The following is a 25,268-nucleotide window of genomic DNA, read 5'->3' on the forward strand; positions in this document are numbered from 1 at the left end:
AAGAAGAAGAAGAAGAAGAAGAAGAAGAAGAAGAAGAAGAAGAAGAACAACAACAACAACAACAACAACAACAACAAGAACAAGAGAAGAAGAAAGAAGAAGAAGAAAGAAGAAGAGAAGAAGAACTCATACAAATTGAGCACAAGGTTGGCACAAGGTGAAGGAGATCCAAACTCAAGCCTAACTTTCATTGGGTGGGGAGAGAGCCCTCACAGAAAAGCTCATCTAAAATTGTTCTGTTATACGACCACTGTGTGAAAAACTGTTCTAGGAAGGCCGACCAATGTATATACCAAAAACTTTCTAACTGGGAGGTCAGGGGAAATCTAAGCTGATTTAGTGGTACTGAGGAGCAAAGCCCAGGGCCTTGTACATGCTAGACAATAGTTTTTACTCCTGAGCAGCTGGAGAGAGACTGAGCAGTTAACACATACTGCTCTTGCAGAGGACCTGGGTTCACTCCTCACAGCCAACAGTTCACCACCTCCTGGAACTCTAGCTCCAGGAGACTTGGTGCCCTCTTCTGGCCTCTGTGTGCCTCTGCACAAACATTATATACAGACATACATATTTAAAAAAATAGTTCTACCACTGAACAACATTCTTAGCCTTTGGGATATTTGTTTGTTGTTTTTAAAGCTATATGCGTAGTGCAGGGTCTTGCTATGTAGCTCAGGGTAGCCCAGGTTCTCTGCCTCCAAATCCTAGGTGCTGACATTACAAGTGCCAGCGTGTCCAACTTTAAGCTGAGCACACCTGCCTGTAATACCAGCACTCAAAGGCAGATCTTGGAGTTTGAGGCCAGCTTGTACCACATAGACATTTCCAGGCTACCCAGCCATGGCTACATAGTGAAAATCCATCTAAAAAAAAAAAAATGCTGGCTCAAATATCAACAGCTCACCTTAATAAAAAGATTAGCGTTTGGTAAGCACAACGCAGGACTTTGGCTACAGCCTGCCATTTGCCAGCTCTCTCAGCCAGCTCCAATGGTCTCAGGAATGTGAAGAAGACAGGTCACGTTGGGAGAGCTAAGGGTGACAAAATTTAAAAGGGCTAGAGTCTATGAATACTAAGCAGAATATCTGGATTGAAAGAGACACCATCTTTTTTTTTTTTTTTTTTTTTTTAGCCTCCTGCTTCCTGCTGTTGGAGAGATGGACAGACTGACAACTCTGCATTCAACTGTTCTGTCCATGTGACTTCCTTCTTCCTTCCTCAGAGACCCTGATCTAGTCTCACACTGACTCCTGGCTCTAAATCAACCAGGCTTCTGGTAGAAGGGTCTGTGGGGAGTGAGAGAAGGCACTCTTCTCCAGAATCTGCCTTCCTCCTAGAGCCCAGTGAGACATTTTTGTTTGGTTTTTACTTTATTTTATTTTATTTTTGAGACAGAGTCTTACTATAGCCTTGACTGGCCTGAAACTTGCTATATAAATAAGGGCTTAGAATTTACAGAGATCAAACCAGGCAGTGGTGACACACACCTTTAATCTGAACACTTGGGAGGCAGAGGCAGGAACATCTCTGAGTTCAAGGCCAGCCTGCTCTCCAGAGTGAGGTCCAGGACAGCCAGTGCTACACAGAGAAACCTTGTCTCCAAAAACCAAAACCAAACCAAACAACCTCACAGAGACCTGCTTCCCTGAGTGCGGGATTACAGGTGTAGGTGTGTGCCACCTTGCCCAGCTTTCTTTCTTTTTCTTTCTTTTTTCTTTTTCTCTCTTTCTTTCTTCTTTCTAGATGGGCTCACTATCTGTAGCCTGAACTAGCTGAGTGCTCATCATGAACTTCAGGTCAGCCTCAAACTAACAGTCCTCTGCCATAACACCCAGATTTTTTTTTTTTTTTCTTTTGAAAGACAGGGTCTTTTTTTTTTTTTTTTTTTTTCTTTTTCTTTTTAGTATTTTGAGACAGGGTTTCTCTGTTTAATAGCCCTGGCTGTTAAAAAAAAAAAAAAAAAAAAAAAAAAAAGTGAGTCCTGGAACTCACTCTGTAGATCAGGGCCTCAGAGATCTTCCTGGCTTTGCTTCCCCCCAAGGGCTGGGATTAAAGGTGTATGCCACTAAACCTGGCTTAAAGACAGGGTCTTTCTATGTAGCCTTGATACTTAATATGTGGCCTAAAATGGTTTTAAACTCACAGCGGTCTTTTAGCCTTGAGTGCTAAGATCACAGGTATGTACAGCCACACCGGCTATAAAGATGTCTGTTTGCTTTGCTACTGGGGATTGAACTGAGGGCCTTGCAGATTTGAGGTTAACACCCTTTTACTGAGCCCTATAGCCAGCTCCAGAGTGAGATCTTAATGGAATCACTTTAGGCAAAGTGAGAACTTAAGACTAAGCCTTTAGGGCATTGGCCGGTCCCTCCCCGACATCTCAAATCTCACCACAGAGATACTGCTACCATTTAGCCATTTGCTTTCCAGTTCACGTCTGGAAAAATACTGCCTTGTGGAGGAACCCACACCCTATGCCATCTGCTCACCACTGTCACTCCTTCTGTCAGCAAAGACCCCAAAGCCCTTCTCTCAGCCCCCAGACCATTCCCTCTCCAGCTAATCAAAAAGATACCACAGCCCCCAAGCTGCATCAGGTGATTAATGATCTCCCTAGGCGGTGGGGCTATTTTGGGTCCTGGAAGTCATGCCTACAGTGATTGAGAGCTGGCCCTGCCTGGCTCCAGCCATCTGTCACTGGAGACAAGCCCAAGCAGGGGGCTTGAGGGGATGCATGCTCCCCAAGAGACTTGTAAGCATGGTTCTCACATGGCTCCTCCTGGCAGTAAATGTCAAGAAGTAGCCCCAGGCCCTGACTATACTCCAGGGGTTCAAGGGGAACCTCATGTAATGAGGCAGAAAACTACAGGTCCCAGAATGCCATGGGATCAGGTTGTTTCTTCTGTGGGCCCAGGTAGCCCTAAGGACACCTAAGTGGAGGTATGCGCAAACCCAGTAACACCACATGAAATCCACAATTCACACCATAAACCCCACAAACTTCATGCCTGCCAAGGTACAGCTTCATGAAAGTTGAAGTGTACTGACTCAGGGTTCTCAAACCGAACTCCAAAGCACATAACCCTGGCCATCCTAGTGATGTCCCAGGATGCAGAACCTTGGTGACACACAGCTTGGTAAGGATGCACAATCCCATTACACGGGCTTCCAGAGACAAAGGAGTGACAATCTGTGTCACACAGTTCCATCTGTCTGGTCAGGCATGAACTCACTAGTGAGCTCAGCTTCTTCTAGCTTCATTTTTTCCCTCCTCCCCCCGTTTTTGTTTCTGTTTTTTTTTTTTTTTTTTTTTTGACACTGATAGGTCACTGTACGCCCCCCTCCAACCCCAAGTAATGCAATGCAGGGGCTGTTACTTCTCCCCAGCTCAGCACCAAGCTTCTTCCTTCCATCCCCTCACCCTGCCCATTTTGTGAGGCTCTTCACCCTTGAGTGAGCAGCCCTACCCTTCCCAATGTTGTGAACCATGATGCCCAAAGCTTTATCTTATCCTGATGCTTTGGGAGTGATCCTTATCCCCTGCTCTATGTCAGAGATCTTGCCCTCTTGCCCTGATTACGTGCGAGCCCTTGCTCCTTCCGATCTCTGAGAGAAGCCCTTCTCTCCACCTCTGTAAGGCTCCAATCCCGAGCCACTCAGTTTTAGAGGGGTCCTACCCCTCCCTTCCCTTCCTCATACCTGGCGACAGCGACCCAGTCACCAACTGGTAGAGGGATCGCGCTGCCTGCCCCAACGGGCTCCGGCACCTGCGGGGGCAGCGGTTCATGGCTCGGCTGAGAGCAGTGTGTCCAAGCTCCGCCCCCAAGGTCCCTGACTGAGGGCGGTGCCGCCCCCACTAGAGTGGGTGGTGCGAGAGGGCAAGGCTGGCAGGCGGGGTGCCTCAGACCCCGAGCCTCCCATCTGCAGGTTGCTGACCTCACAGGAGCACCGTGATCTCTGCACCCACCCCCAAAGCTCTCGGAGGTGGGGGTGTGGCAGGGGGCAGGCGTTATCTCCTCACAGCTTTCCCTCCAAACGTCTTCTGGATTTCTGTTAAGGAAAAGAGGTTCACAGGAGTTTTGGGAAAAGCTGGAGGACTGGATGATGAATGGCTTATTTCTCATTTCAGATCGGGTCTTGTCTGGCACTTGCAACATGATTCGAGGTGGCCTCGAACTCGTGGCAATCCTCCTGTCTCATCTTCCCAACTGCTGGGATTACAGATGTAAACCACTACACCAGGCAGACCTTATTTACCTTTTATTGCTCCATTTCAATCCCTCTTCCGGCTGTCTTCCCCACCCCCACCTCCCATATTAGCACAGGGACGCTGAGGGGTGAGAGGACATAGTTGTCATGGCAACTCTCCACACTTCCTGGGCCAATGGAAGAGAAAGCAGGAGGGAGGAAAAAGGACAATGTATTATCTTGGTGAAGAGGCAGCGAGGCTATGTGCCTCCTGGCTCCGGATCCCTTTTAAAACTATGTCTGGTGTAGTCTTTTGAGTCTTCTTTCTAAAAACGCTAGACCATCTTACGCTGGCTGCCAGCCAGCTGTGACAAATAGAACCCCCTCATTGCTAAGTCTCTCTGTTCAGGCCCCTTTCTAGAATTCATTGATGACACTAAAACCCTACGCAAATCCTTCCAGCACCAACTAACACTTCAAAATCCTGGGAAATGCCATAGAAGACGTAAAATACCATTTCTTCCACTGTGTGAGGGAGGGGCGGGCGAGTGAGCATACATTTAACAGGAGACGATTACCCTCAAACTCCATACCTTGTCCACTTGATCTCGTCGGCAAACGGTGCCCACAAGGAATTAGCTTTGTATGCAGGGCACTTTAGCCACACGGGGGCGCTGCACACCCAGGAACGATACTTTCATCGCCGAAGAAACAAGACTGCAGATCCTGGATCCAGGCCCTGGGGCATGGCCAGTCAGAACCCAACTCAACTCAGCTTGTACTGTTCCTTCTCTGCCTCTTTTCAGATGCGGTCGCTGCTAAGCGCTGAGCGCAGCCTTCCCCGCTGAGTAGCAAACGGCCCCCACTGGGTGGGTAAGAGTGAAGAATTGGGAGGGGGAGGGCACATCTTACCCTATCCCTGCTAAGACACTCTTTCTCAACTCTTTTGAGCTTGGAGCAAGACTGGCATGGTCGGGGTATATCCAAGATGCTCTGGACCATAACTTTTAAGACTACTTTGCTGCCAGCGTTATGATTTAAGATGACAGAGATACAGCCTCTTCTCCCAACCCAAATCCCGCCGGCAGAGGAAAGAGGAGGGCTGGAGCACACTTCAGCACCGCGGACAACGACTCCCCTCTGGCTCCAAACCGCCTACTCCAGTTACAAGATAACCTTCTCTTTACAAAGAGGTTCTGGAAGTCCTTTTTCTACATGTTTAAGGCCAGGACTAAGCAGCAAAACGCTATCTCCCAATAAATTAAACATAAATAAAGAAGCCCAGCAAGGAAGATATCATTCACTGAGGGGAGGATCACGGCAGAAAGCAAACCAACAGCATGCTGATGGGGGCCCCTGGACCCGGACTATCTTACAAGAGCCCAAGTTGATGGTGGGTGCAGAGTAGACCGGGCAGCAGGGCCTCCGGATTCTACATGGGTGAACACTCTTCCTTCTAGGGGTCTTGACATTGCAACTGGGGCCTTCCCAACAAAGTCAGTCAGGAGTACAGAGTTATTCTCAAAGCCCAAGACCCTGGCCCCCTCCTGCTTCCCTGGTCTAACCTGACTCCACTAAGGCAGGCAAGGATTACCAACTTCCACAACTGTCCAGCTTTGTTTCATGTTAGGAGAGGGACGGCCTCCCTCCTCTTGGTTGGAGCTCTTGAGCAGACTGCACAATGAGACGTACAGGAACATGTACACAAAGGTGGCAGGGTCACTTACACAAACACAAGTCCACCTACCAAGCTTAGGACTCTACAAATACAGAGATGGACTTGGCCTCGCAGACCCCCGCCCCTGTGCAAAGCGGGCAGTGAAGTGGCTGGGGGCGGGGCATGCGGTAACTTCTATCTGGCTCTGAAGGAAAGCAAGAGAATGAGGTTTGGGTGAAGTTCTAAAAGGGTTGTTGTTGATTAAAGGAGCTTTTCTTGCTGAGGATGATCTGAGTAATTCTCCTGGTAGGCAGCAACCCAGGACTGATGAAAGGCTCTCCCCAGGGGCCAGGGGCTGGAACCACAGCATGCTTCTGCAAGCCAGGCTGTTTGGGTGGTGGGGTCCCTGTCCGGGTCCTTGAGCTATGTGCAGAGAACGGAGGGAGCTGATGGGGACACGAAAGATCCTCACCAACACCAGGAAGACAGAGAGGCAAAGAGGGCAGAAGAGCATCAACACCCACAGAGACCCCACTGCAGGCAGCATGCATGAGGGACGCCAGCACCAAATACTAAAATGACCCACAGCCCCACAATCACTAAACACAAAAGGATGCTCATCCAGCAATCTGATAAAGGGATGAACCGACATACAGTGAGGTCCTGATGCACCGGTAGCTGCATGCCACTTCATACAGAAACATTCAAGGCACACAGTTGAACATTCAACAGACACACGGTCAAAACAACTTCACTAGTGCGACCAGGGTCCTACACAACCACACACAAACATCTGGCAAGTCCGTAAAATTGCACTGCCTCATGCAATCACACTCACCCTGGCTGTCACCAAAGCTCGAGGCACATGGCAACTAGCTGTAGGAGGCGCACATATACATACACAGACACACAGGACGACAGGTGCTCTTACACACGTAACACCTCCCACTCCAGACTCACTCCTAGTCCTGTGTCACACACGCCTACACCTGCTGCCTCTCCACACCTGCTTCACCTGTTCTTCCTCCCCTCCCCCCTCCCCGAGGGACTCAAAGCTTTGAATGCTAGGGTCTTGCTGCCCAGACCAGCCCGGAAGATGCGTGGGGATGGGGCAGAGTGTGCGTGGGGGCCAAGCCAGGATCGGGGAGGTGGAAGGGCCTAGGGGGATGAAGTCCGCCCACCCTCCCAGGTCCCCTGAGCCACCGACTCACCAGTAAGCTGGTCGTATGAGCCGTCCAGATCTCGGGATTCGGACAAACTCTCCTTTCGGCCTTGGCCCCGCATGGCCCCCGGCGCCCCACTCCCGCCCGGGCCGTGGGAGGGGGCGCCGGGTGGCCGGGATGGGGCGCTCACACGGCGCCCCCTGGCGGTGCGGTGACCGGCAAGGGCTCGGGGGCGGGAGTAGGGGCTGGCAGAGCTTTGGTCTGGGGACGCTTGGGTTTTAGGGCCCACCTCGGGGTCCTGGGGCAGGAGCAGGAGGCTTGGGCAGCAAGTGAGAGCGGAGCGGAAGGCAGAGTGGAGCTGAGCGCTAAGCCGGAGCCCAGCCGCCTCCCCTCCGCCCCCTCCCCGCGGCTGTCACCGCCGCCTCCCCTCTTAGGCGCTGCCGGGATTGGTTCCCCCTACCCCCGCCCCCCACCCTCTGCAGCTCGGAGGAGGCACCCGGTGAAGGGGTGAACTGGAAAGTGTCGGAAAGGAGAACAGCTCTTCAGCTACGCCACCTACTAAACTGCGGGGCTTCGGGAAGAGGGGCCAGAAAAAGCCCCAATGTGAAGAAACCCCGCCGCCAGTTCTCAGGCACCCCTTCCCCCCACAGTCGGTCAGTCCTGCCAAGCAGGCCCAGAGCCTGGGGATATGTCCCTTTTTCCCTCTGGTCTTCACGTCAACCTCATTTTCATGGTTGTTCCCCCCTGCCCCGTGTTGCGTGTTCCCAACCAGCAAGCACTCTCCTCTAGCGGGATGGGAATCGGAGTCAACCCGGACTCAGAACACAGGCTCACCGGTAGCACTTGGTACATTTGTCTCTCTCAAGTTCCAGGAGGGGTCTCACTTTCTAAATGCTCTCTTCCCGGATCTGATGACAACACCCCCCCTCCATACACACCCACACTCCCTGCCAACAGGAAAGGTTAAAAAAAAGTGAACCTGTTCAATTTCTCAAGTCTTCATTTCTCCTGCCTTCCTTTTTTTCTCTCAACTTTTCTGCCCCTTTCTCTTTTGCCACCTGCTAGACTTTGTTTTCCAGCAGATTTACAGACCTTTTGAAAGGCTTGGGGAGCCAGGTATGACACGAAAAGACGTGTCTTTCTTGTGAAGCCACCCCTCATTTTCTGAAGGCAGGGCCAGCACTGCACAGCCTTCACAGGGTCACCTCGTGAGCTTCATGTCTCCAGGAAGGGCCTGCTGAGACCAAAAGCCTCGGCCAGCATACCTCAATGTTTCAATCAAATTTACTTTCTAAACACCTGAGTCCGTGAACTGTGGTGGGTGTTCCTGTGTGAGACTGGGACAGGCAGCAGCTGTAAGGAGGCCCATCTTTGGAGGAACACTCTCAGAGACCTCAAAGGAGCTGTCAGAGGCACCAGCCACACTCATGTCTACAAGAGGATGTGGACTCCAGGTTATAGGTGTACAGGACAAACCATTCAAGAGGTGGGCTTTTAGTCAGGGAAGAAAAGGAATGCTTGCTTAGTGCTGCTCATACCAGACTACCAGTGTGATTGTTCCTGTATAGGAAAGGCTGGCAGAAACGCAGAAGGCACCCAAGAGACCTACCCATAACACTACTCCTTTTTTTCACCCAGAGGCAAGGGAAGACACAGTTTTCTGAACCCAGCTGGCCACCATCAGGACCAGGACCAGGGGTAAAGTCTTAAGGAAAGGTCCCTTATCCAAGTCCAACACCTGCATTAAAGACATGAAGGGGGGAAAAAACACTAAAGAGACTGTCCCACACAAATCAATTTTTAATTGCTTTGATTTGCCACCAGCTCCAGCTCCAGCTGCTCTGGGGTTTATCACCATGGAAAACACTAAAAACCTCAGGCTAAGTTACCCATCTGGTGATCAGTTATCAGAGATGACCCAGTCCACACAGCTTAAGAGTTTACATCTAAGCATGTCAGTCTGTTGACAAACTCTCTACAACTAGGTCACTTCCGCTCAATCAGAATTCTGGCCTCCAGGGGGTCAAGTATCCCAACAAGACAGACGATAAATGGACAGGTGCTCAGGAAGCTCCAGACCCACTCTCTGACCTCCTCCGGTCCCCACTGTGCTGCTTGCCCCTGCCATCCTGGGGGACCTTAGAGCAGCAGCTGTTTCAGAAGCTGTGGGAAAAGGAAAGCCCTACAGCGGTTCCATGGAGAATATCCAAAGACAGAATCAACAGACCAATTTCATGAAGGTTGGGTGTGCCCAAGGCCCAACTAGACTATGGCTAGACAAGATGGAGGCCTCAGGCCTGATGCTCACCTAGCCTGTTTCAGCACCTTACCCCAGCAGGCTCTCTAACTCCCAGCACCAGACCACAGCAGGAACAGATTCCCTCCAGAGGAAATTCTTAGGCAGGCTGAATGTAAACAACAGCAGGGTGAGGGGGTGGAACTCGTGGAGGGGAGCTCATCTAGGCTCCCATTGGAGGGGGTGGGTAGGGAGGGAGAGCTGCTGGAAAGGGAACTAGCAAAGTAGGCACCTTGAGGGCTCCAGAAAACCTGTCAATGTTTATTTCACACACACTCTTTTAAGACAGTTTAAAACAGACTAAAAACGAAAGGCTAAAGTTGTGGGCCTATTGTGCTGATGAGTCAACAGTTGGAAGGATGGGGAAGCGAACAGGTGCTCCTAGTGCCAAACGAACACCCAGAAAGGAGAGGTCTAACAGCAGAGCACCAGGCACATCCAATCTCCAATTCCCAGAGGTGTCAACTTTGAACTCAGAAAACAGAAAAAGGTGCCAATCCCTGCCTTGCTGCTCTATGCTGAAGTGCTAAGGACTGGGTAGACTGCAGTGAGGGCAGGGGCCTTGCTCAGCTCTGGGTCCAAAAGGAAACAGGATGTGGCATCAGCCAAGAACAGCCATTGGCTTTCAGAGTGCTGGCATCAGCTGAGGCCTGCCTGACCAGCATGTGAACAATCAGAAGCTAGAACTTGGAATCTCAACTGGAGTCATGAGGCAGAATCCAGGGAGTGCAGCCTGGAAAGCCCACACTTTCAGTTGCCTCTTCTGTTGCCCACCCATTTCTTCCCAAATATGCATCCTGGGATTGCCCCTGCTGTCCAAGCTCACTGAAGCATGGCCTTCACCAAGAGTCTCGACGTCTGCTTCTCTCCAACCTTGAAGGAAGTCCTCTCTCCTTGTGCTCACCCTCCAGCCCAGGAGCCTCATGGGTAAGGCAGTCAGTGGCTCTTAGGCATGTGCAGCCTCAGGAGATGGTGGAGAACTCCTTCAGGAGGGCTTCCTGGCTAAGTGTGTGGAAGGCCAGGTTCCTCCGGACATTGGTACTAATGGACCGAACCTGGAAGGTGGAAGGGCAGAGGCAGAAAGAAGACAGTCCATTACAAACAGCAGAGGGCAGTTCCTAAGGCACTGGCCAAGATGAAGTGTTCACTGTGTTGGCAGGAGAAAGGCCTGTGGAGAAGGGGATGGGAGATCCAGACGCTTAACTCCAGGTGACTTTATGAATTCAGTAGCCTCTCAAGGAGGCTTGTCCACAGAAATAAGTAAACTACCCTCTGAGGGAAAGAATGGTGTCTGCCTTAGTCCCCAAAGTCCAGGAAGCTTTTCTTTAACTTCTGCTTTGCTCCAAGAGAGTAAGTGGAGTCAACGGACAGGAAGTAAAGGAAGGAGCAAGCAGGGCCAATACCAGGCAAATCCAGTTCATTAGCTCCTCAGTGGACTACAAGTTTGCTCCTCTGTGCCAGAGGAACAGCCAGAAGGAGTAGAAAGCAGAGGCAGTGCCAAGGAGCTGAAAGACAGCTTCTGCTGTGGAGGCTCATGCCTATAATCCCAGCACTTGGGAGGCTGAGGCAGGAGGACCACTGCAAGTCCCAGGCCAGCCTGGGCTACATAGTGAGATACTGTGCAGAGAGAGAAAGAGAGAGAGAGAGAGAGAGAGAGAGAGAGAGAGAGGCTGATTGCCCTTTACAACCACTCTCCATAACCTAAAGACATTTTCTATTTGTTTCTGGCTCTCAGTAAATCTCCACATTGATGTAAAAATCACCATTCAATCTCATTAAAAACACTGCGCCTACTTTCTCATTACATGATGGTTTTCTTATTCACAAGTAACTCGCCACAGAAAAATCCTCAGGCATTTCATGTCAGGGTTAGAGGTGGACTGTGGTGCTCTGAGATCTGGCACCTTTGTCACACACTTTTGTCCAGCTTAGTGGGTTTAGAGCCTCTGCATCCTGTCCCATTCGCTACCAGGGTTTGTGTCAACCAAGAGGGCAGCATAGCTACAGGGAGGTAGAGCTTTTCCTGGAGTGTAGGAAACAGGAAAGGGACAATCGAAAGGGAGAGACCAGCTTGGAGTCATGCCTGGAAGAGACTGGGTGCTTGAAAAACGAGAGTGGACACAGAGAGTGAGGACTGGGGAGCTATAGTAAGGGGGGGCTTTCGGCATGGCCGGGGAACTCTCAGGCCAGAGACCAATTAGGGAGTGAAGAAGGAGTGACTGCAGGAGGATCAGTTACTCTCACTAGCTGCTCTAAAGACAGGGAAAGGAGTGGCTGCCACTGGCAACACATACCAGACCCCAGCCCAGCTGCAGCTGTGCAAGGCTGTCTTTGTGGTTGCAGACAGATGAGGTGGGTAATGCTGGTTTGGGACTATCTGCCTCTCACTGCCTCATTCCAAAATGCTTTGGTAGAAAAGCTGCATACCAAACCCCTTTAGTTTTATTAATCTTCAGCAAACTGCAAACATACCCTAGATTACAGCAGATCCCAGTGTCTTAAAAATGGGTCCCCCCAAGAGACACAGGCAGCATTGGGGATGGAGTGCTCACCAGCTCTTTGAAGAAGGCAGCCTCCTTGTGTTGCTCCGAGTAGCGCTCATACTGGTCCAGGCCATCTTGCAGCTTCAGTGTGAGGGTGTCATAGTTGGCTCGTACCACCTCTAGTACCTGAGGGCAATCAAGGGCCAAGAAGGGTCTCAGTCCCTGGCAAGAATGTTTATGTAAAGCAAGGAGGTAGGCCCACAGGGCACAATTTTGGTTTATGAGATCTTGTGGTGTGTGTGTGTGTGTGTGTGTGTGTGTGTGTGTGTGTGTGTGTGTGTAGGTATGTGTGTATGTGAGACAGGTTTTCTCTGTGTAGCCCTGGCTGTCTTAGAACTCAACTCATCTACAGACGAGGCTGCCCTGAGTGCTGGGATTAAAGACGGGGAGGGAGAGGGGGGCACCATTGCCATCTGGCTTAGCTTTTTTACCTCCTCTTTCTTTTTGAGATGGTGTAGCTAAGGCTGACCTTGAATTCTTTATCCTCTGGTCCCTGCCTCCCAGTTGCTGAGATTGCAGGCCTGTACCATCCTGCCTAGCTTCTGGGACCACTTTTGACTCTTTTCCATTCCCTGCCTTTCCTGACCAGCCCAGCATGGATACCAAGGCTGTGTCCTCTGTATAGTCACCGGTGTCCCTGATACCACAGTACTCGAGCTTCTTTGCGAGGCCTCCTCTGACCAGGCTGTCCCAGGTGCTGAGGACAGCCTTTGCTAGTGCCTTCCTGCTTTTCCCTTTCTGGAAACTGCATTTCTTCAGTCCTGGGATGTTCCTTAAGCACCATCTGCCACTTGTTTTTATCTCTTGGTGCCAACCCACCATTCTTATTCATCTCTTGGAGCACACTTTTGGGTATCCAAGCATTGAGGTACAGTGGACACCCTCAAGAATAAGCCACAACTATTATTATTTTGATGGGGCATAAAGTGGTGTGTCCCCTACAGTGTTTCTGACTTTTGTTTTTTGAGACAGCGTCCAGCTATATAGTCTACACTGTCCTGGAACTCACTATAGAGTTCAGTGTGGTCTACAACTTTTTATCTTCCTGTCTCACCTTCTGAAATCGGGGCTCACAAAGTGTCTGTCACCATACCTGATCTGACTCTCTATGGGGTGAGGATTCAAAATTCAATTGACCTTGGGAATCCTGGAACTCTGAGGTAGATAATAAAGGGGCTGCCAGCCAAATTTGATGTGACTTCAGTTTCTAAGACCCTAAATCAAACAAAGGCAACCGGAGGGGCAGGTGGGAGGAAAGGCACTCTGTCAAGTTAGCACAGTGGACAGGGCAGGGAAGAAGGGCCAGGGAAGGGAATGAGTACGCCCCCTGGAAACTTGCATGGAGCTCTCTGATGGGCAGGAAGACCATAACACCAAGGAAAACCTTGCTCATCAGAGAACTGGGAGGGTAAGTGTGAGGGACTTGCCTCTGACAAAAGGCAGGGGGTAAAGGGAGTCAGCTAGGGTCAGGATCTACCAGTGGGACAGACTTTCCCTCAGAGCAATGTTCTTGCCTCCAAAAAGGCTGGAGAACACCAAGAGAGGGGCTAGGTCCTGATGGGAGAAGCTCGGAGTTTGGGTTTCAAGGGAAGAGGCAACAAGGACAGAGGCCTATCTCCCCTTCTTCCCTCTAAAAATCCAGATGGTTTTGCCTGCTGGGTCCACACTGTCAACTATTTGCTCTGCCTTCAGTGCTATGAGCAAGAGGATTGGTACCCAGCAATGGCAGGCATACAGGTAAACCCGTTCTCTCACGCTGTGGATAGCATTCATAGCTGAATGGCTGCAGCCTAGGTCTTGGCTCAAGGCCATAAAGGGGGCAAAATTCCTCCAAAATGGTGCCAGTCCCTAGAAACCAGGCAAAACTTTGCTTTAAAACCCTGCATCTAAAAAGCCAAGACAAAGCAGCTGGGCACCTGTCCTCAGGTGTCTGGACACAATGGAAGTCATTAAGAACATGGACTTTAAGGTCACAGGTCTGAATTTTGGTTCCACATTAAGCATTGATTAACTATGTAAATTTGTTGTGAGTTTCTGGTCTTTTAGCTTCAGTTTTCTTATCTATAAAGGAGTGTACCACTACCTGCCTTATCACACTGATGTGAAAGGACAGAGACAGTGACTTTCCAGTATCAGGCACATTGTGAAAAGCCAATAAATGGTTACTAATATAAGGGATGGTTAGGTGATGAGGGTTTTGGATGTTCTTGATGTCGCCTGACAAACCTAACTATAAGGCAGGAGAAAGGCCTGGTTTATCCTCAGTAAGCAGATGGGTTCTGCTGCTAAGGATACCAGAATCACCTATGTATGCAATGTAAGCACAGACACCAGCCGGAAGTCGGAGAGTACCTAGAACATCCTGTAGAAGTGTTAAGATCTGTATCTCGAGTAGCAGATATAGGTTGTGAGAAAGAAAAATTGAGCAGATAGGCTCATAAAAGCTTGGCTTTGCATTGCACAGGTTGTGAGGGGTTTTTTTTTTTTTTTGGTTTTGTTTTAATGCTTTCACTTTTTAAAGCAAGGCCTCTGAAACGAGAAACTCTAGCTTGAATCACCAAATTAGCTGGAAGTTACTTCAATGGATGACCTTTGAGTTAATTCTGATAAGAGAAAGCAAACACCAATTCTTTCCTCAGAATTCACATTACAGTTCCAAATTCGGGACAGATTAAGGCTATCTGAGCACTGAGATGTTTTACAAGTGGGGCCCTGGCTGCTGGGTCTCCCTGATCATGGGTACTGAAAAAGAAGCTTCAATCCACAGCTAGTGTTTGGGAAGACAGTACTACAGTTTAGAGCATGACCTGAAGGGCCAGAGGACTGGTTCAGTGGGCAAAGGACCTGCCAGCAAGCCTGATGACCCAAGTTCAAACCTCAGAGAAACAACTCCCGAGTGCCGTCCTCTGACCTCCACAGGTGTGCTGTGGCAGGTGCACGCCAGTGCTCTTGCTTCTTTTGTCTTGTTTCTGAGACATCCCTGACCTAGAACCAAACTGGTCTCAAACTCAGAGCATTTGCCCTCCAGCTGGAATTAAAGGTGTGTATTAGCACACCTGGTCCATTTTCCTATCAAGTGGAGTAACGATACTTTTTTCAAACAGTGCTAACTCTGGTGACTAAATAGGGCGATGAAAGGTGACAAGCCCCATGTTGACATAGCAGAGGTATTCCTACTATTGCTTTCTTTCACCTATAGTTTATTTTAATATTTTTAATCTTCTTGAATGATTCCTTTTTTATGCACATTGGTGTTTTGCCTGCATATATGTCTGTGTGGGAGTGTCGGATTCCCTGGAACTGGAGTAACAGACAGTTGTGGGTGCTGGGAATTGAAGCAGGGTCACAAGAGAGCCAGTGCTCTTCACCTTGGAGCCATGTCCTCAGCCCCACCTACAGTTATGTTCCAGGGCCCGAGGTTCCCTTCCACCCACTCCTACCCTCCCCACCTTCAGAAGCCACCTATATTTTACAGGGTTCCTGGGGAGATTAGCTGGCTGGCCCTCTCCAGGGGCAACAAGCATGAAACGACTACCACTAATTTCCTTACTCAAAACTGCCATTAGCAAATGCTTCACCCTCTGAAGAGAGCCAGTGACTATGTGGATTTCTCACACTGCCTAACGGAGTCCAAAGAACAGCAAACACTCAACAAGCTTGCAGAATTAATTTAGTAACACAAGCTCAACTAATAAGGTAAGGAATCTCTCATTAGGGTCACATGGTAAGATCAGGATTAGCCCCGACACTCTAACACTCAGCACTGGTCAGTACTCTGATAGCTTCTAACACCCTCAGAGCCAGTTCCTGCCTGAGCAGAGTCAGGTGTGAAACAATGAATGGTTCATGGGGTTGAGATGCTGCTGCACAATTGTTTGAGCAGGGTTTCAAGGAGCCTCAAACTCCCTATGTGACTGAGGCTGTCTTCAAACTCCTGATGTCTTTGCCTTCTGCATGCTGAGATTACAGGCATGTATCCCTATGCTGGCCTCACAGGCAGGAGAAATGAAGGGGCTTAAGGTTTCTTCTCTTTAAAACAAATAAAAATGTACATCCAGTGTGTGTGTGTCCACTTGCCATGACATGTGGAGGTCAGAGGGGAATTTATTTGAGACAGTTCTTTTCCACCATGTGAGTCCAAGGGACTAATCTCAAGTCATTAGCCTCAGTGGCAAGTGTCTTTACTTCTGACCACTGAGTCAAGCTTCCTTCTGATCATAGTCTCTTCCACTTTATTCTACTGTGATAATTAATTCAGGGTGCAGCATTCTAGGATGACAGGACCCCTAAGACATCAGCTTCAGGAAAGGCCATTTATTGGACAAGTCTGACCTCACTAATGGCTGAAGCTTCCATCAGGACCAATCTGAAAGGCGGATTTCATATACAAAGAGTGAGGAAAAGATGGAAAGAATGGAAATGTCCCTTTATTCCACATACATACAAACTATACGTTAAGTTTTTTAGAAATCAGATTTAGCCCATTCTGAAATGTCTGACTGAGGTGTGTTACAGTCAGTGACAATTTTCACAGCGTAAATCCAACTCAATTGTGTGGTGTGCTCATTAGACAGCTATGCCAACAAGCTGAGCAGACACACGTGGTGATCTCTTAGCAGCCAGGTTCAAATGCTTGCTAAGCTATTTTTAGCATTTGTTTACATAGAGCAACTAAAAGCTTTGCACCTCAAAGGACAAGAACAAACAAGGAGATCCGTGAGTTCCAGGTCTAACTAGTACCCAGAGGAGACTAATTCCTTCAGACTGTGCTGCTCTTGCTTCTCTCTAGCGCTCTCTCTCTTCTCTCTTATTAAAAAGAAGTCTGTGACTGTATGTGGAGGTGCTTCTGAAGGCCAGAAGACTGTGCGTCACCTGGAGCTGGAGATCCAGGCAGTTATCCATCACCCATGTGGCTGCTGGCCTCTGAATGCATGTCTCTGCAAGAGCAGAAAACACTCTAACCAGACTTCTCTTCAGCCATCTCTAAAATGTTTTTTTTTTGTTTTGTTTTGTTTTTTGTTTTTTTGAGACAGGGTTTCTCTGTGCCTTGGCTATCTATCCTGGACTCACTTTGTAGACCAGGCTAGCCTTGAACTCACAGAGATCCACCTGCCTCTGCCTCTCAAGTACTGGGATTAAAGGCATGTGTCATCACGCTCCACTTTTCATCTTTAATTTTTTTCTTTTCTTTTAAAACTTTATTTTATTTTGAGTATATGAGCGTTTAGCCTGAATGTGTGTACTAGGTGTATGCAGTACATTTGGAGACCAGAAGAGGGCACTGAATCTCCCCAGACCAGAATGATTGATAGTTGTGAGCCACTTCTGGAAATTGAACCTGGTCCTCTGTAAGAGCAGCCAGAGCTATTTTTTTTAAGATTTATTTATTTATCATTTATACCGTATTCTGCCTGCATGTGTGCAAGCAGGCCAGAGGAGGGCACCAAATCTCTTCATTGATGGTCGTAAGCCACCATGTGGTTGCTGGGACTTGAACTCAGGACCTTTGGAAGAACAGCCAGTGTTCTTAACCTCTGAGCCATCTCTCCAGCCTCCAGCACTGGGATTCCCATGTTGAAGGAAGAGAACCAATTCCCTCAAGCTGTACTCTGACCTTTACACACAAGCTATAGCACACAGCACACCCCTCACCCCAAATAAACACACATAAAAAGAAAAGCGGCAGGCACTAAGAGTCTAATTCCATGATGAAGTAATCAACTCATCATGAAGACATAATAACCCTGCGTGTATGTGCAGATGATAACAGAGCTTCAAAACTCTGAATAAAGCAAACGAGAGTCTGAAGGAAGGAAACGAGGGGATTTGCAGTTACTGTTGCAGCTTCATTGCTGCCATCAGTAACCAACAGAACAAAGAGACAGAAACCTGGGCAACTCTAAGACTACCAACCTACTTGACCTAAAGGGTATTTGTAGAAAACTCTCCTCAACTATAGCAGAGCACGTTCTTCTCAAGTGCACACAGAACAGTCACCAAGACAGACCGTGTGCTGCAGCCTAACTGAATCTCAATACAGTAAAGACTGGAATCACACCAAACATATTTTTTGACCACCAGGGAATTAAATAAGAAATTAATAACAGATATATCTGGAAAATCCCCAAATAATTGAAATAAAATGACACATTTTTAAATGTCACAGGAGAAAGAGAAAATATTTTGAGTTGAATAAAATGAAAACAGAATTTATGGGCTGTTGTTAACCACAAGGAAAACTAAGACCACTCAATTTCCATATTAGAAAAAAAGCTGGGTGCACACCTTTTATACCAGTAAAAGAAAGGCAGAAGTAGGCAGATCTCTGTGAATTTGAGGCCAGCCTGGTTTACAGAGTGAGCTCGAGGATAGTGAAGGCTACACAGAGAAACCTAGTCTTTAAACAAACAAATAAACAAATAAATAAAGAGAAAGAGAGAAGAAAAATAAGAAAGAAAAAATAAGATATTAAAAATAAGCAGCAAAAACAACAAAAATTAGTGAAATTAAAGCTGATTTACTGAAAAGATTAATAAAATGATAAACTTCTAAGCAAACTGATAAGGAACAAAAGAGAAAAGGTATACTTTCCCCACATTGTAAACAAGAGGGAGAACATTTAAAGTTTATAGCATATCAAAGGAAAAGAATATGGCAACCAACTATGTCAGTATGTCAAATAACCTAAATGAACAACTTTCTCCAATAAACCTGGTGTGTGGCACATGCTTATTAGCAAAGGATCACCATCATCCTCAGCTACACAGTGAGTTCCAGGCCATCCTAGGGTACATAAGACCCTGTCTAAGAAATTAGTAAAACTGCTACAAGCAAGCAGAGAACGGCTCAGCAGGTAAAGGTGCTGTCACTGGTAAAGGTGTCAGGTGCCTGACACCTGAGTTCCACCTCTAGAAACTATATGGTGGAAAAAGAACTGATTCAGCCAAGTTGTCAGATGTTAAGTTTCAATCCAGGACGAACAGCTAAGGATCCTATTTAACACTTCAAAGTAGACCTGACCTACAGGTTCTCCCAGCATCCCTCAGTTCCTACTTATTACAGATATGGCTGCCCTCTACATGAATGCTGCCCCCAGCTCTCCAGATGGGCTGCCCTTCCCCAGAGGCTCTTCTCTACCTAATCCAGCCATTTTGGTTCCCCACTCCTTTTGCACCGTTGGCCTCCTGGCTGTTGCACCTAGTTCCCCTCTCCACCTCTCCCATTCCTCTTCCCTATCTCCTCACATGGCTCGGGGTCATGACCACTCTGGACCCCCCAGATGTGTCTGATTCTGGCTATACTCTCTCTATTACTTCCACATGTGTACCATGGGACACATGCACACACACATGTAATTTAAAAATAAAGCAGAAAGACTATACCTAAACTTATTATGAAAACTGAACTATGGGGAGATGACTCAGCAGTTAAGAGGACTTGCTGCTCTATCAGAGGTCCCAGGTTCAATTCTTGGCTCCCACACAGTGACTCACAATTATAACTCCAGTCTCAGGGGATCTGATGCCTTCCTCTGGCCACTGCAGGCACAGCACAGAAACATTCAGGGAAAAAACAGTGGACATAAAATAAAAAATAGTAAAATGAATAGTGTATCATGATCAAGAGGTATTTATCTCAGATGGGGAAAATCTACATGTTCGTCTCACTAGACACAAAGTTATTAGCACAACCCAAGATCTCAGCTGAGTGAGCATTGTGATGAACAATCTAACCTTTCAGCAATCATGTGACAGAAAGGAACTTTCTTAGTTTGAGGAAGGGAGTCTATAAACACCTACAGCTAAACTTGGAGTGTTAACTTACACCTGTATTCTCAGAATGTACAAAGTTACAGCAGGAGATTCACCAGGAATTCAAGACCAGCTGGGACTACAGAAAGAAACCTTTTGAAAATACCAAGGCACCAGGCAGTGGTGGCACACACCTTTAATCCCAGCACTGGACAGACAGAGGAGGTATAGTTGGAAACAGACCAGCCTGGGTTACAGAGTGAGTTCCAGGGCAGTCAGGGCAATATAACACAATGAGACTCTGTCTCAAAAACAAAACAAAACAAAACAAAACAAAACAAAACAAAACACACACACACACAAAACACACACACACACAAAAAAAAAAAAAAAACCAAAAAGGGAAATTGAAATTACTACTTATGTAATGTAAAGTAAGAGATCATGGAAGAAATAGAATAAAATAGGTAAAAAACAGTACACTCTAAAATATAAAACACCGATGAAGATAATCTTAAAAATCTCATGTTAAGAGATATACTAATGGATTTGAAGACAGTACTGTTGTTACATTCTGGGTGCTGGATATTAGGCCTAGGATCCTGTGCATGCTGAGTACATGATTGACCATTAAGCTACATCTCAAATGATATATTAAGGTATCAGTTCTTTCTAAAACCTTCCCTATAGAATTACCACAACTCCAGCCAAAATCACAGCAACTTTTTAAAAACATTTTGTTTTATGTATGAGTGCTCTATCTGCATGTACACCTGCATGCCAGAAAAGGGCATCAGATCCCAGGGTAGATAGTTGTTAGTCACCATGTGGTTGCTGGAAATTGAACTCAGGACCTTTGTAAGAGCAGACAGTACTCTCAACCTCTGAGCCATCTCTCCAGTACCCGCCCCCCAGCAGATATCTTTTAAACAAAAAATTAATTTTTTTGCTTTGTATGTGAATTCAAAGGATCCTTCCACCTTCTAAGTGCTGGGATTACCAGTGTGTGGTCAACACCGGGTTTATATAACGCTGGGAATGAAACCTACGGCTTTGCATGGGTTAGGCAGGCAGTCTAACAACCGAACTAGATTTTTAGCCCTCCAGGTATATAGATGGGAAAGAGATGGTAATGGACCAACTGGGTATTTGAGGGGAAATGGATATTTACTTTTACACAATAAAGACACACACAGCTTGAAAGAAATCACATATCTAAGTGTAAAAGGCTGACAGGATGGCTGAGAGGGTTGTCACTAAGTGTGAAGACCTGAGTTCAATCCCTGGGCCATATGGTAGGAAGACAGAACTGATTCCTAAAAGTTGCTCTTTGACCTCCATAGACAAGTGTCCTTTCCCACCTACAATAAACAATCAAATGTAATTTTGTTGTTTGTTTGTTTTTTGAGACATGGTTTCTCTGTGTAGCCCTGTCCTAGAAATCACTCTATGAACCAGCCTGCCTCTGTCTCCCAAGCACTGGGATTAAAGGCATGCACCACCAGTATTCAACTAAACAAAAGTAATTTTAAAAGAAAACTTATAGAAGAAAAAGAAAATTAAAAACATTTGCAACTAGAACTAGGTAGTAAACGCTTTGTACAGGGTGTCCTTAAACTTGTTATATAGCAAAGAGTGACCTTGGACTCCTGGTCCTCCTGCTTTTGCCTCACTGGGAACACAGGAGTGCAGGAGGGAAGGGTGTCTTAAAGTGGGCATGGTGGCCCATGTCTGTAGTCACCACACTTGGGAAGATGGTGCAGAAGGGTCGCAAGCAGCTCAAAGCCAGTGTTGTGCCTACTGAGTCTCAACTCCAAAGATACAAAGCTGGCAGGGCCACATGCATGTGCTCCCGGGGGTAGAAGAAGCTCTGGAGTTGGTGTAGCCTAGACTAGTACAGCAAGTACTTCCATACTTTCTGCACACAAGGAATCTGGGAACAGTCAGCCTAGGCAGGCACATATTTCCTGTCTTGTACCAAAGAGTCTATGAAGCAGGGAGTTCTCTGACCAAAGCAGGTCCTGAGAGTTTCCTTCAGAATTGGTTCTTTTTCAGAGTACTTTAGTCAAAATGGCTGATAAAAAGAAAGAAAGGAATAGAGGTTGGGGTGGGGGAGACATATCTCACCTTCACAAAGAACCAAACCCCAAACCAGAGGCAAACAAACAGCAACTATTACAAAACCGCAGACTCGGTACTTCAGTGACCTTCTACCTGAGATAACTCGATATTCTCCTAGGAAACTACCACTTAATGTGACTTGCTTGGAAACAGGGATTCATAGGGGGGGAAGTCAACCCGTGGCTTCCAGAGATGGTCTGTTTGAAAGGCACTGCTTCCTTCCTGCAGCTGCCTGCAGTCAATATGCACACGTTTGCTGATTTGGGTTTCTTCCTCTCTATTTTCAGCTCCTATGCTTCAGGACCAAACTCAATTTTAAAACCAATTTGAGCTGTCCAGTTCTCACAGTTGGTCTAGCCTTTCAAGGCTGCTACCAAAGGGCTTTCTTGTGCCTTGAGACTTATTGATTTGACAGCCTGTACCTGCCCTTCAGCGAGGTGGTCCAGATAATGAACCTCACAGTGGGTGATTAGTAAGAGGCCATCACTTGCTTAAAGGATTGGTGACAGTGACTTTCCTTAATTTCCCTGGGCAGTCACCCTATGTCCCTGACTTTATTTGGCTGAAGCTATAGACAGCCCTGTGAAGCTTTCCTTTGCACTAATTACAGGTCCAACACATTGAGACCCTTACCCTGTACAGGCAAGGCATCTAATCATGTTTAGAGGTGCCAAGGTAATGGGACTGGAAGAAAAAAAAGACACACAAATTCTCCATCAGGCCTCCTTGACAGGATGGATGTCCAGATCCATCTAACAGGCAGATGTGTCTGAACTCCCCACCTGAAGTAGCTTTCCTTGGCAACATGGTATCTCGGAGAGTTACACTCTGAGCTGAAGAAATCACTATATCTAGCCAAATGCAGTGGTGCACACCTGTAATCCCAGAACTTGGGAAATGGAAGCAGGAGGAGTTCAAGACCAGCCTTCTCTGATTCTAACTCACTATTATCTGCCTCATCTCCAGGGACTCATAACAGTCAGAATCCCATTTGTGAGCTATGCCCAGCGTCCCTTTTAGCTGAGTGGGTTTTTCAGATTGCAGTTACCACATGATCTTGATTGTTATGAAAAATCAAAGTACTGTTAGGAGCCCTAAAACCATTTTAAGGTTGTGAAATGGCTCAGCATTTAAGAGCACGTGGCTGCTTTCACAGAGGACCTAGGTTTAGTTCCTAGCACCCAAATGGTGGCTCTAAAACCATCTGTAACTCCAGTTCCATGGACACCATGTATATACATGGTGCTCAGACATACATGCAGGCAAAACACTCATACACATGAAATAATAACAAAAGTACATCAAGTCAGCCAAGCACGGTGGCACATGCCTTTAACCCCAGCACTCAGGATCTCTGAGATCAAGGCCAGCCTGGTCTACAGAGAGAGAGAGTTTCAGGACAGCCAGGGCTCCACAGAGAAACCCTGTCTCCAGAGACAAAAACCAGCTGGGCACGGTTACGCACAGCTGTAAACCCAGCACTCAGGGAGGCAGCGGCCAGCAGAGCTCTGTGAGTTTGAGACCAGCCTGGTCTACAATGTGAGTACAGGACAGCCAAGGCTACACAGAAAAAGCCTGTCTTGAAAAACAACAACAGCAAACAAAACAAGTCAATAAAACGTTAACAGAGATACAACTGTGCATAAGGGTGCTTCTAGCCTTTGCTACTGTCGCAGTGGCAAACCAGGCTCTTCCACACGTATCGTGGGAAAGTTCTAAAGAACATCCTAAAAGAGGTGGTAGCAGAGATAAAATAATCTTCCCAAAGATCAAACGGAAGGAAGGAAGCGGTTTTTAAAAGAGGGAAGTGCTCCTGACCATTCTCCCTAGTGACCAGAGTGACTGAAGGGGCGCTCCTTCTTAGGCTGCAGAAAGCAGGAGTGACAAGGTCCCACTCACGTGGTGGCCATTTCAAAATTCTACCTCAGTGAAGACATTTCTGATAGTAGCAGACACAAATAATAACCCAAGCTCTTCTCCGCCAGTGACCTCTGTCATTCACCCAGCTTGGCTGTGAACACGATTTTATACTCTTGGATAAAACAGATGCACTACTTTAAGAGCAGTTAGGAGGCTGGAGAGAGAGATAGTTGAATACTTGGCTAGCATGCAAGAGGCCTGGGTTGGACCCCTGGCGTGATATAAATAGAGCATGGTAGGAAGCACATGCCTTGTAATCAGAGCACTCAACAAGGTAGAGACAGAAAGATCAGAAGTTCAAGGTCATCCTTAGGTACAAAGTGAACTCAAGTCAGTCTGGGATATAAGTCTCAAATTTTAGGGTGATATAGTTTAGATAACTTATCTACTGTGGTGTAAATAAAAACTCATAAAAAGCCACCACATCCCTTTGGTATGTAGAAAAGCCTTCCTTGGGATACTGATTTGGAATAAAGGGATTCATTTCATTTATGAAGTTATCATGGCACATTAGAACCCTTTATACAGATACACAGGTATTTCTGGCAGGCAAGTCCTTTGGGATGGATTGGTACTTTGTATCCTCAACTATGTAACTTCCTTCTAAGAGTTTTGGCTACCTCCCAGGAGCAGGCTATGTTACTGTTTCTCTTCCTGTTTCCTGTTCCTTCTTCATAGCCCTAGCTTACATATTCCTTCAACATATTTGACAGACTCAAGTTGTCATACATGGCCCAGCCTGAAAAAAATAGAGAAAGCTTTGACTTTGCAGTCAGGCCTGCCTGGCTACAACTGTAACACTGAACAGTCTCTGTAGTGTTCTCAACTATGAAATAATAATTATGTCTATCACAAATAGTTGATGTAAGATGTAAGCAAATAACCATACAAAAGTGCCCCTGCAACAACTATAAAGTATCCTTTGTGCATTTGCATCTGTTTAAATCTAAGATCTTTCTCCTCTAGGAAGATCTCTGATGGTACAGCCAAATCCCTGGTCCAATTTAGAGCAATCACCCCAGCAGCACATGACCTGGCGGCTGGCTCAACCTGTGTGCCCTCTTAAGATGCCTACAGAGTGTAAGCAGCAGGAGCCACCCTTCGCACGCCTTTGTGTCTTTCTTGCTTTAGGGAGTGAATTCAGCAAACAAACAACTCCATCGAAGTGTTTTCTGCACAACTGAAATGCCAGAACACAAATAAAGACAGCAAGGCAGGTAGGGTCAGACAGCTAATGCTGGTGTCACATGTCTCACTCAATCAGAGTTCCCACAGCAACCATCACTCATGGCTACAGAGAGGCAGTGCCTGGCTATAGGCTGTTGTAGAAAAGCTCATTGTCAAGTACAGGAAGCTGAGTTATGGCTGTTTTGCGAGTCTTAAATCTTAACTCTTGAACATGTGTCTTTCTGCCAAGGCTGCCTTGCATGATGGTCAGGACCCTGCTTTAAGAAGAACAGCACAGAGCACTCACAGGATGCTTCTCAGATGTCTTAATCACCCAGTTAAAAATGCAAAAGTGCCCAGGGAGATTCTTTTTAGCTTTGTTTTGTTTTGTTTTTGGGAGAAAAAGTTTCTCTGTGTAGCACTGGCCAATTTGAAACTCCCTATGTAAACGAGGCTGGCCTT

The 25,268-nt window shown here is 47.2% G+C and overlaps 2 protein-coding genes across 12 annotated transcripts in view; both read right to left on the bottom strand.

Moving 5' to 3' along the window:
- The window catches only part of Kcnip2 (potassium voltage-gated channel interacting protein 2), a 30,970-nt gene extending 23,562 nt beyond the window's left edge, over window positions 1-7,408 (bottom strand). For 7 of the 9 annotated variants that reach the window (XM_055630007.1, XM_055630002.1, XM_055630001.1 and 4 more), the window contains exon 1: window positions 7,057-7,408. In XM_055630007.1, the coding sequence (XP_055485982.1) occupies window positions 7,057-7,129 (73 nt within the window). In that variant the 5' untranslated portion in view covers window positions 7,130-7,408. The other 2 variants (XM_055630006.1, XM_055630009.1) reach the window with 2 other exon arrangements.
- A 1,385-nt stretch (window positions 7,409-8,793) lies between these two features.
- The window catches only part of Armh3 (armadillo like helical domain containing 3), a 176,170-nt gene continuing 159,695 nt past the window's right edge, over window positions 8,794-25,268 (bottom strand). For all 3 annotated transcript variants that reach the window (XM_055591672.1, XM_055591670.1, XM_055591671.1), the window contains exons 25-26: window positions 11,857-11,973; window positions 8,794-10,359 (exon numbers count right to left, since the gene is read on the bottom strand). In XM_055591672.1, coding sequence (XP_055447647.1) covers window positions 10,267-10,359; window positions 11,857-11,973 — 210 coding nt within the window. In that variant the 3' untranslated portion in view covers window positions 8,794-10,266. The remainder of the gene's footprint in view (window positions 10,360-11,856; window positions 11,974-25,268) is intronic.

Source organism: Psammomys obesus, unplaced genomic scaffold (assembly GCF_907164565.1).
Source record: "Psammomys obesus unplaced genomic scaffold, mPsaObe1.curated_primary_1811, whole genome shotgun sequence".
Classification (NCBI taxonomy): domain Eukaryota; kingdom Metazoa; phylum Chordata; class Mammalia; order Rodentia; family Muridae; genus Psammomys; species Psammomys obesus.